We start from the raw sequence: 15746 nt of genomic DNA on the forward strand, positions 1-15746 counted from the left end.
AGGTACATGTAAAAGTATGAGATTAGAACATTCCCTAACACCATACACAAAAATAAGCTCAAAATGGATTAAAGACCTAAATGTAAGGCCAGAAACTATCAAACTCTTAGAGGAAAACATAGGCAGAACACTCTAGGACATAAATCACAGCAAGATCCTTTTTGACCCACCTCCTAGAGAAATGGAAATAAAAACAAAAATAAACAAATGGGACCTAATGAAACTTCAAAGCTTTTGCACAGCAAAGAAATCATAAAAAAGACCAAAAGACAACCCTCAGAATGGGAGAAAGTATTTGCAAATGAAGCAACTGACAAAGGATGAATCTCCAAAATTTACAAGCAGCTCATGCAGCTCAATAACAAAAAAACAAACAACCCTATCCAAAAATGGGCAGAAGACCTAAATAGACATTTCTCCAAAGAAGATATACAGACTGCAAACAAACACATGAAAGAATGTTCAACATCATTAATCATTAGAGAAATGCAAATCAAAATTACAATGAGATATCATCTCACACCGGTCAGAATGGCCATCATCAAAAAAATCTAGAAACAATCAATGCTAGAGAGGGTGTGGAGAAAAGGGAACACTCTTGCATTGCTGGTGGGAATGTGAATTGGTACAGCCACTATGGAGAACAGTATGGAGGTTCCTTAAAAAACTACAAAAAGAACTACCATATGACCCAGCAATTCCACAACTGGGCACATACCCAGGGAAAACCATAATTCAAAAAGACACATGCACCCCAATATTCATCGCAGCTCTATTTACAATAGCCAGGACATGGACGCAACCTAAGTGTCCATCATCAGATGAGTGGATAAAGAAGATGTGGCACATATATACAATGGAATGTTACTCAGCCATAAAAAGAAACGAAATTGAGTTATTTGTAGTGAGGTGGATGAACCTAGAGTCTGTCATACAGAGTGAAGTAAGTCAGAAAGAGAAAGACAAATACCGTATGTTAACACATATATATGGAATCTAAGGAAAAAAAAAAAAAGGTCATGAAGAACCTAGGGGTAAGATGGGAATAAAGACACAGACCTACTAGAGAATGGACTTGAAGATATGGGGAGGGGGAAGGGTAAGCTGTGACTAAGTGAGAGAGAGGCATGGACATATATATACACTACCAAACGTAAAATAGATAGCTAGTGGGAAGCAGCCGCATAGCACAGGGAGATCAGCTCGGTGCTTTGTGACCATCTAGAGGGGTGGGATAGGGAGGGTGGGAGGGAGGGAGATGCAAGAGGGAAGAGATACGGGAACATATGTATATGTATAACTGATTCACTTTGTTATGAAGCAGAAACTAACACACCATTGTAAAGCAATTATATTCCAATAAAGACGTCCAAAAAAAAAAAAAGAAAATCATCATGACCTTGGGTTTGGTAGATATTTGGTGTACAATACAAAAAGCATGAACTACGAAAGAAAAAATGTGTACCTAATCAACATTAAAAACGTTTGCTCTTTGAGACACTGTTAAGAAAATGAAAAGTCAAGCCACAGACCAGGAGACAATTTTTGTAAAACATATACCAATTAAAAGTCTTAAATCCCAGTTTCTAAAAAATGCATAAAATATCTGAGAGACACTTCACCAAAAAAAGACATACAGATGGCAAGCGAGCACATGAAAAGATGACCAACATCTTGTTAGTCATTAAGGCAATGAAAATTACAACCATGACGAGGTACCATAGCACACTCACTAGAATGACTAGAATTGAAAAGACTGACCATACCAAGTGCTGACAAAAATGTGGAGCAACTGGAACTCCAATGCACTAGTGGGGATGTGAAGTGGTGACCACTTTGGAAAACAGTATGGCACTTTCTTAGATTTCAGCATGAACCTACCATATGATTCAGACACTCCATTCCTAGGTATTTCCCCAAGAGAAATGCAAGCACATGTCTATACCAGACTCACAGAAAAATGTTCACGACATCCCTTTTTGTGATAGCTAAAGTCTGGATACCTACCAATTGTCAATGAATAGGTTAATGGATAAACGAATTTTGGTATATGCATACTGATTAAAAAGAAGAACTACTGATGCACACAACACGGATGAAATGCAAAGTTAGGCCAAAAAAGCTGGACAAAAACATACGTAACATATGAATCTATTTAAATAAAATTCCAGAAAATGCAAATTAATCTACAGTGACAGAAAGCACATTAGTGGTTGCCTTTGGACAGAGAGAGAATGAAAGGGGCACAAGAAAACTTTTACGGGTTAAAAAACAAAATGATACAAAAGACCTTGAGGGATTGGATCAAGATGGTGGAAGAGCAGGACGTGGAGCTCACCTTCTCCCCACAGATACATCAAAAATACATCTACGGGACTTCCCTGTTGGCACAGTGGTTAAGAATCTGCTTGCCAATGCAGGGGACACAGGTTCGAGCCCTGGGCTGGGAAAACCCCACATGCCTTGGAGCAACTAAGCCCATGCACCACAACTACTGAGTCTGTGTGCCACAACTACTGAACCCCACACACCTAGAGCCCAAGCTCCACAACAAGAGAAGCCACCGTAATGAGAAGCCCGTGCACTGCAACAAAGAGTAGCCCCCACTCGCCGCAACTAGAGAAAGCCTGTGAGCAGCAACGAAGATCAATGCAGCCAAAAATAAATAAATAAATATATTAAAGAAAAATTGAAGTCAAGGTCTTGAAGAAATATTTGTACACACATGTTCACAGAAGCATTATTCATAATAGCCAAAAGGTGGAAGCAACTGAAATGTCGAGCAAGAGATGAGTGGGTAAGCAAAATGTGACATATATAGTCCATTGAATAGATATTATAGATTTGTGAACAGACATATAGATATATAACTATGATATAGATATATACGTGGAATATTATTCAGCCTTAAAAAGGAAAAGAAATGGTGACACACAGTACAACACAGATGAACCTTGAGGACACTAAGCTGTGAAATAAGCCAGTTATAAAAAGACAGTACTGTATGATTCCACTTCAGTGAGGTATCTAGAGTAGTCACATCCTTAGGGACAGAAAGCAGATGGTAGCTGCCAGGGACTGGGAAGAGGGGTGATGGGAGGTAACGTTTAATGGGTACAAGTTTTCGGTTCTGAAGAAGATGAAATGAGCTCTGAAAATGAATGCCGGTGACTGCACAACAATGTGACCGTACGTAATATCACCGAACTGCACACTCCTAAATCATTACGATAGGTAAATTTTATTATGTATCTTTTACCACAATAAAAAAGTTTTTAAAAACTTAAGAAAATAAATTTAAATTTAAATGAATTAAAAAATTTTAAAAATGCTTCTACATGTGGAACGACTCTTACAGAACATCTACTGAATGCTGGCAGAAGACCTCAGACTTCCAAAAGGGCACGGAAATCTCCATGTAACTGGATAGAACAAAGGAAAAAAGAAAAAAAAGAGAGAGAAGGGAATCAGGATGGGACCTGCGCCTCTGGGAGGGAGCTGTGAAGCGGAAAGGTTTCTGCACACTGGGAAGTCCCCTCACTGGTGGGGACGGAGGGTGAGCTCCAAAGCCTTGGAGCAGAGTACACCAACAGCGGTGTAGAGAGCAAAGTGGAAAGAGACCTGCACAAAGGGTTGGTGCCGACCGGCACTCGCGAGCCTGAAACAATTGTCACTACCCACTGGGGCGTCTGGCGGCTGGGTACTGAAGCTCGGGCTACTGAGCTCAGACCCTGGGGCGAGGACCGGGATTGGCTGGATAAAGACAGCCTGAGGGGGCCGGGGTGTAGTGCGCCACCACTGAGGGAGTCCAGGAAGGAGCCTGGGCTTGCCAGAGAGGCAAGGCACCACTGCTAGGGGGCGTGCGAGGAGAGGGGCGGGCCCACCATAGGAGCTTCTTTCTCCGAATGCTCGCAGGCGGCAGGTCACTGCCTACATGAGCTCCAAAGGCAGGAGCAAGCTGCCATCTCGGACTCCAGAGGTGGGCGCAGGCTGCTGCTGCTGCCACCGCCAACGATCTTGGGAGCAGGTACAGATCACTGCCCCCACCTTCCCAGGAGTCTGCGTGCCTCACCCTGCCGAGGACCTTGCGACCTGGTGCCAACCACCCAGGGGCATGTGACCCGCCATCACCACTGCGGAGGGACCCAGGCCCGGAAGCCAACCACTGCTCCCGCCTCCCTGGGAGCCCACGTGAGCTGTGCACCTGCGTACATGCACGGCCCTACCAAAGGGATATGAGCCAGCATATGCTGAGGAAAGAGACAGCAAGCATCCACAACAAAAACTGCCTTCACGCCAAAAAAAAAAAATTAAACCCACACGAGCTACACAGGGACGCTCCTGCATATAAGTAGCCATCCAAGATTACAGTAGGTAACTGTTTCTCCTAAATTCACAGACTAAGAGAAACATAAGCAAAATGAAGAAGCAGAGCAATCACTCTTAGTTAAAAGACCAAGAAAATTCCCCTGAAGGAACAATGAAACAGACCTCTTCAGTCTGATAGACACCAAGGGACTTCCCTGGTGGTCCACTGGCTAAGACTCCATGCTCCTAATGTAGGGGGCCTGGGTTCAATCCCTGGTCAGGGAATTAGATCCCACATGCCACAACTAAAGAGTTCGCATGCTGCAACTAAAGATTCCCCATACCACAACTAAAGGATCCCGCATGCCGCAACGAAGACCCAGCACAGCCAAATAAATGAATAAATAAATATTTAAAAATAGACACTGAGTTCAAGAAGGAGATAATGAAAATACTGAAGGAATTAAGAAAGGTGATTGACAGAAATTCAGATTACCATAGAAATGAACTAGAAACTATAAGAAGGACCCAAGAAAAGTTAGAAAATTCATTTGCCAAGACGAAAGCCGAGCTCAAGGTAATGAAGAGCAGAATGAATAATGCAGAAGAAAGAATAAGTGACCTGGAAGACAGACTAATGGAAATTACCCAATCATAACAGCAGACAGGAGACCAAATGCAAAAAAATGAAAGCAAGATAAGACACCTATGGGATAATATAAAGTGGGTCAATTTACACATAATAGGAATTCCAGAAGGAGAAGAGAAAAGGGGATTGAAAATGTATTTGAAGAAATTATGGCTGAAAACTTCCCAAACCTAAAGAAGGAAACATATCCAGATACAGGAAGCACAGAGGGTCCCACACAAGTTGAACCCAAACAGACCTACACCAAGATATATTATAATAAAAGTGGCAAAAGTTAAAGAGGATTCTAATGGCAGCAAGAGGAAAACATTTCTTTACAAAGGAACCCCCATAAGGCTGTCAGCTGATTTCTCTACAAAAACACTGCAGGCCAGAAGGGAGTGGCAAAATATATTCAAAGTCTTGAAAGACAAAAATCTGCAACCTAGAATACTCTACCCAGCAAGATTATCATTTAGAATAGGAGGAGAAATAAAGAATTTCTCAGACAAGCAAAAACTAAAAATACAGCAATACTAAACCTATCCTAAAAGAAATATTGAAAGGTCATCATCTCTAAACAGAAAGGAAGCAGGAAGAAATAGGAGAGAGGAAAACACAATTGGAAGTAAATCACGTAAATCAGCCAGTATACAGATCAAAAAGAAAAGAAAAAAACCTATTTGTGAAAGCAATGATAAACACAACGAATAGCAAAAGGATAAACATGAAGATGCAAAAAGGGACATCAAAATCATAAAATGTGGGGAAGGGGAGTAAAAAAAATGCAGATTCTTTTTTTTTTTTTAGAATGTGTTTGAGCCTTTATGACTATCAGTCTAAAGAAAGCAGATATAGGAAAGAGTTAACATATAATAATTGAGAAACAGGGCAACCACAAATCAAAAACATATTATAGATTCACAAAAACCTAGTAGAGGAGAACACAAGCATAAAAGGAAATCATCAAACCTCAAAAAGAAAAAAAGAAAAGGGAACAAAGAAGAAACAGGGTTTGAAATGGCAATAAATACTTACGTGACAGTAATTACCTTAAATGTCAATGGACTAAATGCTCCAATCAAAACAGAGACTGGCAAACTGGATAAAAAAACCCAAGAGCCTACCATATGCTGCCTACCAGCGACCCACCTGAGGGCTAACACATAGATTGAAAGTGAGGGGATGGAAAAATATATTTCATGCAAACTGAAATGACAAGAAAGCAGGATTTGCAATACTCATATCAGATAAAATATATTAAAGCAAACATTATAGAGAAAGATAAAGAAGGACACTATATAATAACAGGATCAGTACAAGAAGATTTTACACTCATCAACATATATGCACCTAATATAGGACCACCCATACATACAACAAACACTAACAGACATAAAGGAAGAATGGATAGGAATACAATAGTAAGAGACTTTAATACCCCACTCACATCAATGGACAGATCTTCCAGACAGAATCAATAAGGCAACAGAGGTCCTAAATGATACAACAGAACAGTTAGACTTAATTGATATTTTAAGGACACAACAAAAAAAAAAAACCCCAAAAAAAAAAAAAAAAAAAAAAAAAAAAATCCCAGAATAGGGCTTCCCTGGTGGTGCAGTCGTTGAGAGTCCGCCTGCCAATGCAGGGGACATGGGTTCGTGCCCTGGTCTGGGAAGATCCCACATGCCACGGAGCGGCTGGGCCAGTGAGCCATGGCCACGGAGCCTGTGCGTCCGGCGCCTGTACTCCGCAATGGGAGAGGCCACAACAGTGAGACGCCCGTGTACCCCAAAAAAAAAACAAAAGACAAAAAACCAGAATATACATTCATTTCAAGCGTACATGGAACATTCTCTAGGACTGACCACATCCTAGGGCACAAAACTAAGCTCAGCAAGTTTAATAGGAGTACAGAAATCATTTCAAGCATCTTCTCTGACCACAGTGGCATGGAACTAGAAATCAATAACAGGATAAGAAACGAGAAAAAAGACTACATGGAGACAAAATACCATGCTACTAAAACACCAATGGGTCAATAAGGAAATTAAAAAATACCTTGAGACAAATGACAAGGAAAACACAACTATGCAAAGTCTATGGGACGCAGCAAAAGCAGTTCTTAGAGGGAAGTTCGTAGAGATACAGGCCTTCATCAAAAAACAAGAAAAATCTCAAGTAAACAACCTAACCTACCACCTAAAAACAATTAGAAAAAGAACAAACTAAACCTTACATCAGTAGAAGGAAGGAAAGAATAAAGATCAGGGTGAAAATAAACTAATTAGAGATTAAAAAAACAATAGAAAAAAATCAACAAAAATAAGGGCTGGTTCTTTGAAAGGGTAAACAAAATTGACAAACCTCTGGCCACTCTCACCAAGACAAGGCAGAGAACCCAAATAAACAAGAAATGGAAAAGGAGAAATCTCAACTGATACTGCAGAAATACAAAAGACCATAAGAGAATACTATGAACAATTACATGTCAACAAATTTGACAACCTAGAAGAAATGGACAATCTCCTAGAAACATACAGCCCACCACATTTAATCAAGAAGAAATAGGTAATTTGAACAGAACAACCACTAGAAGAGAAATAGAATCGGTAATAAAAAAAACTTCCTAAAAACAAAAGTCCAGGACCCGATGGCTTCACAGGTGAATTCTACCAAACATACAAAGAAGAACTTACACGGATTCTTCTCAAACTCTGTCAAAAGACTGCAGAGGAGGGAACACTCCCAAAGACATTCTGTGAAGCCACAATCACCTGGATACCAAAACCAGACAAAGATACCACCAAAAAAAGAAAATTACAGGTCAATATCTTTGATGAATATAGATGCAAAAATTCTCAACAAGATATTAGCAAACCGAATCCAACAACACATAAAAAACATCATACACCACGACCAAGTTGGATTCATCCCAGGTTCACAAGGATGCTTCAACATATGCAAATCAAGCAATGTCATACAAATTAGAAAAGTAAAAAACCACATGATCATCTCAATAGATGCAGAAAAAGCATTTGACAAAATTCAGCGTCCATTCATGATAAAAACTCTTACCAAAGTGGGAATAGAGAGAACATATCTCAACATAATAAAAGCCATTTATGAGAAATCCCGATATAATACCCAACATAATACAAACAGTCAATATAATACTCAACGGTGAAAAGCTGAAAGACTTCAGACAAGAAAAACAAAAGGCATCCAAATTGGAAGGGAAGAGGTAAAACTGTCACTACATGCAGATGACATGATACTATATATAGATAACCCTAAGGACTCTACACAAAAACTACCAGATCTAATAAATGAATTCAGCAAAGTAGCAGGATACAAGATAAACATTCAGAAATCAGTTGCATTCCTTTACACTAACAATGAAACACCAGAAAGGGAATGTAAAAAAAAAACCTACCGTTTAAAATTGCAGCAATAAAAAAAAAAAAAAAACACCTAGGAATAAACCTGACCAAGGAGATGAAAGACTTACACGCTGAGAACTATAAAACATTAATAAAGGACATAAAAGAGGATTCAAAGAAATGGAAAGATATCCCACACTCTTGGATTGGAAGAATTAATATTGCTAAAATAGCAATACCACCCAAAGCAATCTACAGATTTAATGTGACCCCTATCAAATTACCCATGACATTTTTCACAGAAGTAGAATAATCCAAAAATTTATATGGACCCATGAAAGACCCAGAATTGCCAGAGCAATCCTGAGGGGGGGAAAAAAAAAAAGCAGGAGGCATAACTCTTCCAGACTTCAGACAATACTACAAAGCTACAGGGACTTCCCTGGTGGTCCAGTGGCTTCCCTGGTGGTCCAGTGGCTAGTCCCTGGTCAGGGAACTAGATCTAGTCTAGTCCCTGGTCAGGGAACTAGATCCCACATGCTACAACTAAGAGTTTGCATGTGGCAACCAAGTCCTGCATGCTGCAATTAGAGATCCCACAGGCCACAACTAAAGATCCTGTGTGCCACAACAAAGATCCTGCATGCTGTAACTAAGTCCCAGTGCAGCCAAATAAATAAATATTAAAAAAAAAAACCAAAACAAAGCTACAATCAAAACAGCGTGTTATTGGTACAAAAACAGGCATACAAGATCAATGGAACAGAATAGAAAGCCCCAAAATAAACCCAGACACCTACGATCAACTAATTTTCGACAAAGGAGGCAAGAATATAAAATGGGAAAAAGACTTTCTCTTCAGCAAGCGGCGCTGGGAAAGTTTGACAGCTGCATGCAAATCAATGAAGTTAGAACACAACCTCACACCATACACAAAAATAAACTCAAAATGGCTTAGACTTAAACATAAGACAGGACACCACAGAACTCCTAGAAGAGAACATAGGCAAAACATTCTCTGACATAAATCCTACCAATGTTTTCTTAGGTCAGTCTCCCAAGGCAACAGAAAGAAAACCAAAAATAAACAAAGAGGATCTAATCAAACTTACAAGCTTTTGCACAGCAAAGGAAACCATAAAAAAAACAAAAAGCCAACCTATGGAATGGTTGCAAATGGTTGCAAAAGCCAACCTATGGAATATTTGCAAATGATGGGGCAGACAAGGGCTTAATCTCCGAAATATACCAACAGCTCATACAACTCAACGACAAAAAAACAATCCAAGCGAAAAATGGACAGAAGACCTAAATAGACATTTCTTCAAAGAAGACATACAGCTGGCCAGTAGGCACATGAAAAGATGCTCAACATCTCTAATCATTAGAGAAATGCAAATCAAACTACAATGAGGTACCACCTCACACTGGTCAGAATGGCCATCATTACGAAGTCTATAAATAACAAATGCTGGAGAGGGTGTGGAGAAAAGGGAACCTTCCTACACTGTTGGTGGGAATGTAAATTGGTGCAGCCATTATGGAGAACAGTATGGAGGTTCCTCAGAAAACGAAAAATAGAATTAACGTATGACCCAGCAATCCCACTCCTGGGAATATATCCAGACAAAACTCTAATCCAGAAAGATACATGCACCCGTATGTTCATAGCAGCAGTATTCACAATAGCCAAGACAGGGAAACAACCTGAATGTCCACTGACAGATGAATGGATCAAGATGTGGTACATGTACACAATGGAATACACTCAGCCATAAAAAAGAATGAAATAATGCCATCTGCAGCAACATGGGTGCAACTAGAGATTATCATACTAAGTGAAGTAAGTCAGAATAAGAAAGACAAATACCGTATGACATCGCTTATATGGGGAATCTAAAATATGGCACAAATGAACTTATTTACAAAACAGAAACAGACTCACAGACATAGAGAACAGACCTGTGGTTGCCCCAGCGCAGGGGTGGAGGGTAGAGATGAACTGGGAGTTTGGGGTTGGTAGATGCAAACTATTACATATACAATGGATAAAGAACAAGGTCCTGCATATAGCACAGGGAACTATATTCAATATCCTGTGATATACCATAATGGAAAAGAATATAAAAAAAGAACCTATATATGTGTATAGCTGAGTCACTTTGCTGTACAGCAGAGACTGGCATAGCACTGTAAATCAGCTATACTTCAATTAAAAAAGGGAAAAAAAAAGACCTTATTTACAAAGCAGAAAGAGACTCTCAGACATAGAGAACAATCTTACGGTTACCAAAGGGGAAAGGTGTGGGGAGGGATAAATTAGGAGCTTGGGATTAACACCTACACACTACTATACACAATACAGGTAACCAACAAGGACCTACCATACAGCCCAGGGAACTACACTATTTTTTAACAACCTATAAGGGAAAAGAATCTGAAAAAGAATATATATATATATCTGAATCACTGTGCTGTACACCTGAAACTAACACAACTTTGTAAATGAACTATAATTTTAAAAAAGTTTAACAATAAATTTTAATTGTTAAACTTAAAAAAAAACTTTTAGAGGTAATGGGTAAGTGTATTATGTTAACTGTATGGATGATTCCTTGGCAGTAAACTTTACATGCCAGAATTTATCACACTGTACACTTTAGATATGTGCAATCTATTGTAAATTAATTATACCTCAATAAAAGGAAGAAAAAAAGAAAAGCCTGACAAATGAGATAGCAAGTATAAACAGAAGAACAAGGAACTAAGGGACTAAAAATAGATAGGAGTAGGAAGATAACCACTAGAACAAAAATAGAATAGAAACAAAACGTATTTATACACAACTCAGCAACTTTTAAAACTAGAAACATGATAGCTCTGTAGATCAGCGGTTCTCAAAGGGTGCCCAGGGGACCCGCCAGACTTCCAGGGAGTCCACAGAAGAAAACTATTTTAATAAAAGAAAGATGCTCTTTGCCTTTTTAATCCTAGTTCTCTCATGAGCCTACAGTGGAGTCTTCCAGGGCCTATGTGCTTTGTATCACAGATTAAATGTAGAAACAGATTTAAGAATCCAACGTCTTCCAATAAGCCAAAAAATTTGCGAAACTGTAAAACAATGCCACTCTTCATCAAAAACACTGTTTATTCATTGCAGCACTATTTACAATAGCCAAGACATGGAAGCAACCAAAATGTCCAACAACAGAGGAATGGATAAAGATGTGGTGGACTTCCCTGGTGGCGCAGGGGTTAAGAATCTGCCTGCCAATGCAGGAGACACGGGTTCGATCCCTGGTCTGGGAAGATCCCACATGCTGCGGAGCAACTAAGCCCCTGTGCCACAACTACTGAGGCCGTGTGCCACAACTACTGAAGCCCGTGAGGCTAGAGCCCGTACTCTACAACAAGAGAAGCCACCGCAATGAGAAGCCTGCACACCACAACGAAGAGTAGCCTCCGCTCGCCGCAGCTAGAGAAAGCCCACGCGCAGCAACGACGACCCAACGAAGCCATAAATAAATCAATTTATTTTTTAAAAAAAGATGCGGTACACGTATACAATGGAATATCACACATATACAATGGGATATTGCTCAGTATTATACAATGGAATATTACTAAAATTGAAATAATGCCATTTGCAGCAACATGGATGGACCTATAGATTATCATACCAAGTCTAGTAAGTCAGACAAAGACAAATATCACTCTTATATGGAATCTAATTTTAAAAAACTGATACAAATGAACTTACAAAACAGAAACAGATCTACAGATGTCGAAAACAAACTCATGGTTACCAAAGGGGAAACGTGGGAGGGAGGGATAATCAGGAGGTTGGGATTAACATACACACACTACTATATATAAGATAGATAACCAACAAGGACCTACTGTATAGCACAGGGAACTCTACACAATAATCTGTTATAGGGTTTCCCTGATGTCCAGTGGTTAAGAATCTGCCTGCCAATGCAGGGAACACAGGTTCAAGCCCTGGTCTGCGAAGATCCCACATGCCGCGGAGCAGCTAAGCCTGCGTGCCACAACTACTGAGCCCGTGAGCCACAACTACTGAAGCCTGCGCGCCTAGAGCCCATGCTCCACAACAAGAGAAGTTACCACAATGAGTAGCCCCTGCTCGTTGCAACTAGAGAAAGCCCGTGCGCAGCAACGAAGACCCAACGCAGCCAAAAAATAAACAAATAAATTTATAAAAAATAAATAAAACCTTGTTAAAAAAGTAATCTGTGATAACCTATATCATAAAAGTATCTGAAAAAGGATGAATATATTTGTAACTGAATCACTTTGCTGTACACCTGAAATACAAAAAAATATTCTGTGATAACCTATATGATAAAAGAATCTGAAAAAGAATGAATATATGTATAACTGAAACACTTTGCTGTATACCTGAAACTAATACATTATAAATCAACTACACTCCAATAAAATTAAAAAAATAGTTTAATAACTGAAAAAAGACATTGTTTATGTTAACATGTGATGGGCTTATTATTTTTAAATGAAGTAATAAATGAACACAGCATTTTAAAAATTCCTCAGTTTTAATTTGTAAAAAGGCACCAGTTGATAGATAAAACCCACACAAACAAAACTCCTTGGCGTCCTGAGCGGTGGGGAAGCACTGCTGTCAATCTGTCATTGCTCAACCCCCCAAGGGACTCCCGTAGGCAGAGGTCACTACCCTCACTAAGGTCAGTGACCCCTGAGTGAGGGACCCTGCACTCCACACTGGTGCCCTCAACCTATGGTCTGGTCCCTAGATCATGCCTGGTTCCTAGCAAGCTAAGTACAGAAATCAAGATTAAACCTTCAGAAACATTTACAGCAATTTTACATTGCCACACAACCAAGCAATGATCGATGTATTTTGTATGTTTTTTAATTCCATTTTTCGAATTGTTCATTTTTATTGTATTTTACAAAAGTGTTAGCCTGCAACAGTTTGAAATGTTTCAATTGGTCCTTCACCATAGATAAATTAAGAAGCACTAAAGTCGGGACTTCCCTGGTGCTCCAGTGGCTTAAACTCTGTGCTCCCAATGCAGGGGGCCTGGGTTCAATCCCTGGTCAGGGAACTGGATCCCACATGCAGCCCCCCCCCCCCCCCAAAAAAGGGCACTGAACTAGATATCATATAATTAAAGAGCAGTTGGACTTATTTATTTATTTTTGGCTGCGTTGGGTCTTCATTGCGGCGTGCCGGCTTTTCTCTAGTTGCAGTGAGCAGGGGCTACTCTTCGTTGCGGCGTGCGGGCTTCTCATCGCGGTGGTCTCTCTTGTTGCAGAGCACAGGTTCTAGGTGTGCGGGCTTCAGTAGTTGTAAAATGCGGGCTCAGTAGTTGTGGCGCACGGGCTTAGTTGCTCCGCAGCATGTGGGATCTTCCCGGACCAGGGCTCAAACCGTGTCCAACTGCAATTGGCAGGCGGATTCTTAACCACTGAGCTGCCAGGGAAGCCCTGGAACGATCTTTTAAGCAAAATATGTCGATAGTACTATTTCTCCATGATTAACGTACACTGCTCCTCATATAAGTATCAAAGCATTGCCATTAAAATGGAAATCGGTAATGATAAAGAAAATCATACATACCCTCTTCAGTGAAGAATTTTTCTACAGGTCCCACAAACTGATTAATTTCATTAAGTTCATCTTGGCTAACTTCCGGAAATGGGAAAACTTCTTTCTAAAAATGATAAACATGTAGTAAAAATTTCATTTTTGGCAACCTCCCATAGTTGCAATATCAACCCTAAGGGAAGGAAAAAGACTTGCTAGTTTCCACGTCGGCTGGCAGGGCCTTACTCGCTGTAGGAACCGGAAAGCAAACTTCAGAAGGAGCTTAAGACAAGGAATGGCGTTAGACTCCAGCACCTTGGTTCATCCTCCTCCCTGATCCAAAATTGTTCCTAATTTTGGTCAGCTTGCCCCATGGAGCAGAGAGCCTGGACTAACATTTCAAACCCCAGTCTGGGCCCTGATTTGCAGCTTACTAACTGGGCAGCCTTAGTCACATCCCATCACCTGTCCACACTGCCGTTTTCTCACCTATAATGAGCAGGTAATATTTACTCAAGGTCGTTGTGAGGACCATGTAAGATAATGCACGAGCAAGCTCATTACCAGAACACAGAAATCCACCTCAGTTATCCTGTGAGCTCAAAGACGCTGCCACCGACAAGAACGGACTGTGGTCACGGGTCTGACATCTTGCCGGGTTCCCACCTGGCTGCTCGCTCCAGCACCCGCCCGTCCCGCCTAATGAGCCCTGCTCCGTGCGCTGAGCAGGGCCACCAGAGGAGGCCCAGCCGAGGAGCCAGATCACCCGGAATGCAGCCCCGGCTCTGCCGATTCTTAGATTGTGATGGGCAAGTCACACCCCTTCTCAGTGTCAGTTTCTCTCCTGCTACAAGTGACGCCTCAGAAGGCAGCTGTGAGGCTCAAAGGAGATGAGGTGTCCTGAACACGAAATAGCTGCAGTTATCTGTATTGGGTACCGGCTCTGCTCCTGTCCCCACAGCCTGGAAAGCGACTCTGTTTCAAGTCTACCTCAAACTGACAGAGGAGTGGACAATGTTTCCAACTGACCCTGGATTCCCAACCAGGCCATCGCTATATGCTGCCTAAAATCATCCCGCTGTGCCCTCTGGTTTTGGGCTCCACCCTCCCCCCCCCCTCCCCGTTAGCTGCCAGCGTGACCCGAGTATCTGGATTTGACTGACACCTGCTGAGAAGTGATGTCCCAGGCCCTAAGCCGCCCCCAGGAGCCCTGCCTCTCCTCACAGCACCTCTCACCAAGCGTCTTGAGAAAGGTCTTCAAAGCAGAGTAGTCCTGTCTCCTCTAGAGCCCTGTAAATAATCAGCCACTCTAGTTACAGGCTCCCAAATCTACTTTCCTCTTTCCGGCCACCTGTACAGGTGATAGGTGGGTGCCATGCCCAAACTTAAAAGAATTCCTGCCTCCAGGCCACCTTCGACCCTGCCCCTAAGGTGGTCTACAAGGAAATTACACTGAGCTGTCACCACCCCGCAGCCGCTTAGAACAAAGCCGGCTCTTTAGCCGAATGTAGAGGCCACGTCCACTGCGCCGGCCTGCACGGGCTCACCTGGGCCTGGTGCAACGGCTGTGTTAGAGGGAGATGATTCTGGTACCAGCGAGCAGCCAGGTGAGAGGAGAGAACAGGCTGGGAACCAGGTGGCCTCAACTGCAACCAATGGACAACTGTCCCCAGGAGAGAGATCTCGTGCACATGTGAGAACAAATCTCTGACGGCAGTGTTCAGAGTCTAAATGGGGTGCCTCATGGGCGATGGGTTCAATTTCATCAGCACTTTTCAAATTTTTGAAAGTACAACCGGTTTTTCAAATAAATCCAGTGCAGAAACCAAAT

General features: G+C 41.3%; 1 protein-coding gene across 4 annotated transcripts in view; it reads right to left on the bottom strand.

Annotated features, from left to right (window-relative positions):
* ACAD9 (acyl-CoA dehydrogenase family member 9) overlaps positions 1 to 15746 on the bottom strand; it is a 59539-nt gene that overhangs the window by 41001 nt on the left and 2792 nt on the right. For all 4 annotated transcript variants that reach the window (XM_032648376.1, XM_032648375.1, XM_032648374.1 and 1 more), the window contains exon 2: positions 13949 to 14042. In XM_032648376.1, the coding sequence (XP_032504267.1) occupies positions 13949 to 14042 (94 nt within the window). The remainder of the gene's footprint in view (positions 1 to 13948; positions 14043 to 15746) is intronic.

The sequence above is a fragment of the Phocoena sinus genome, chromosome 11 (assembly GCF_008692025.1).
Source record: "Phocoena sinus isolate mPhoSin1 chromosome 11, mPhoSin1.pri, whole genome shotgun sequence".
Lineage (NCBI taxonomy): Eukaryota > Metazoa > Chordata > Mammalia > Artiodactyla > Phocoenidae > Phocoena > Phocoena sinus.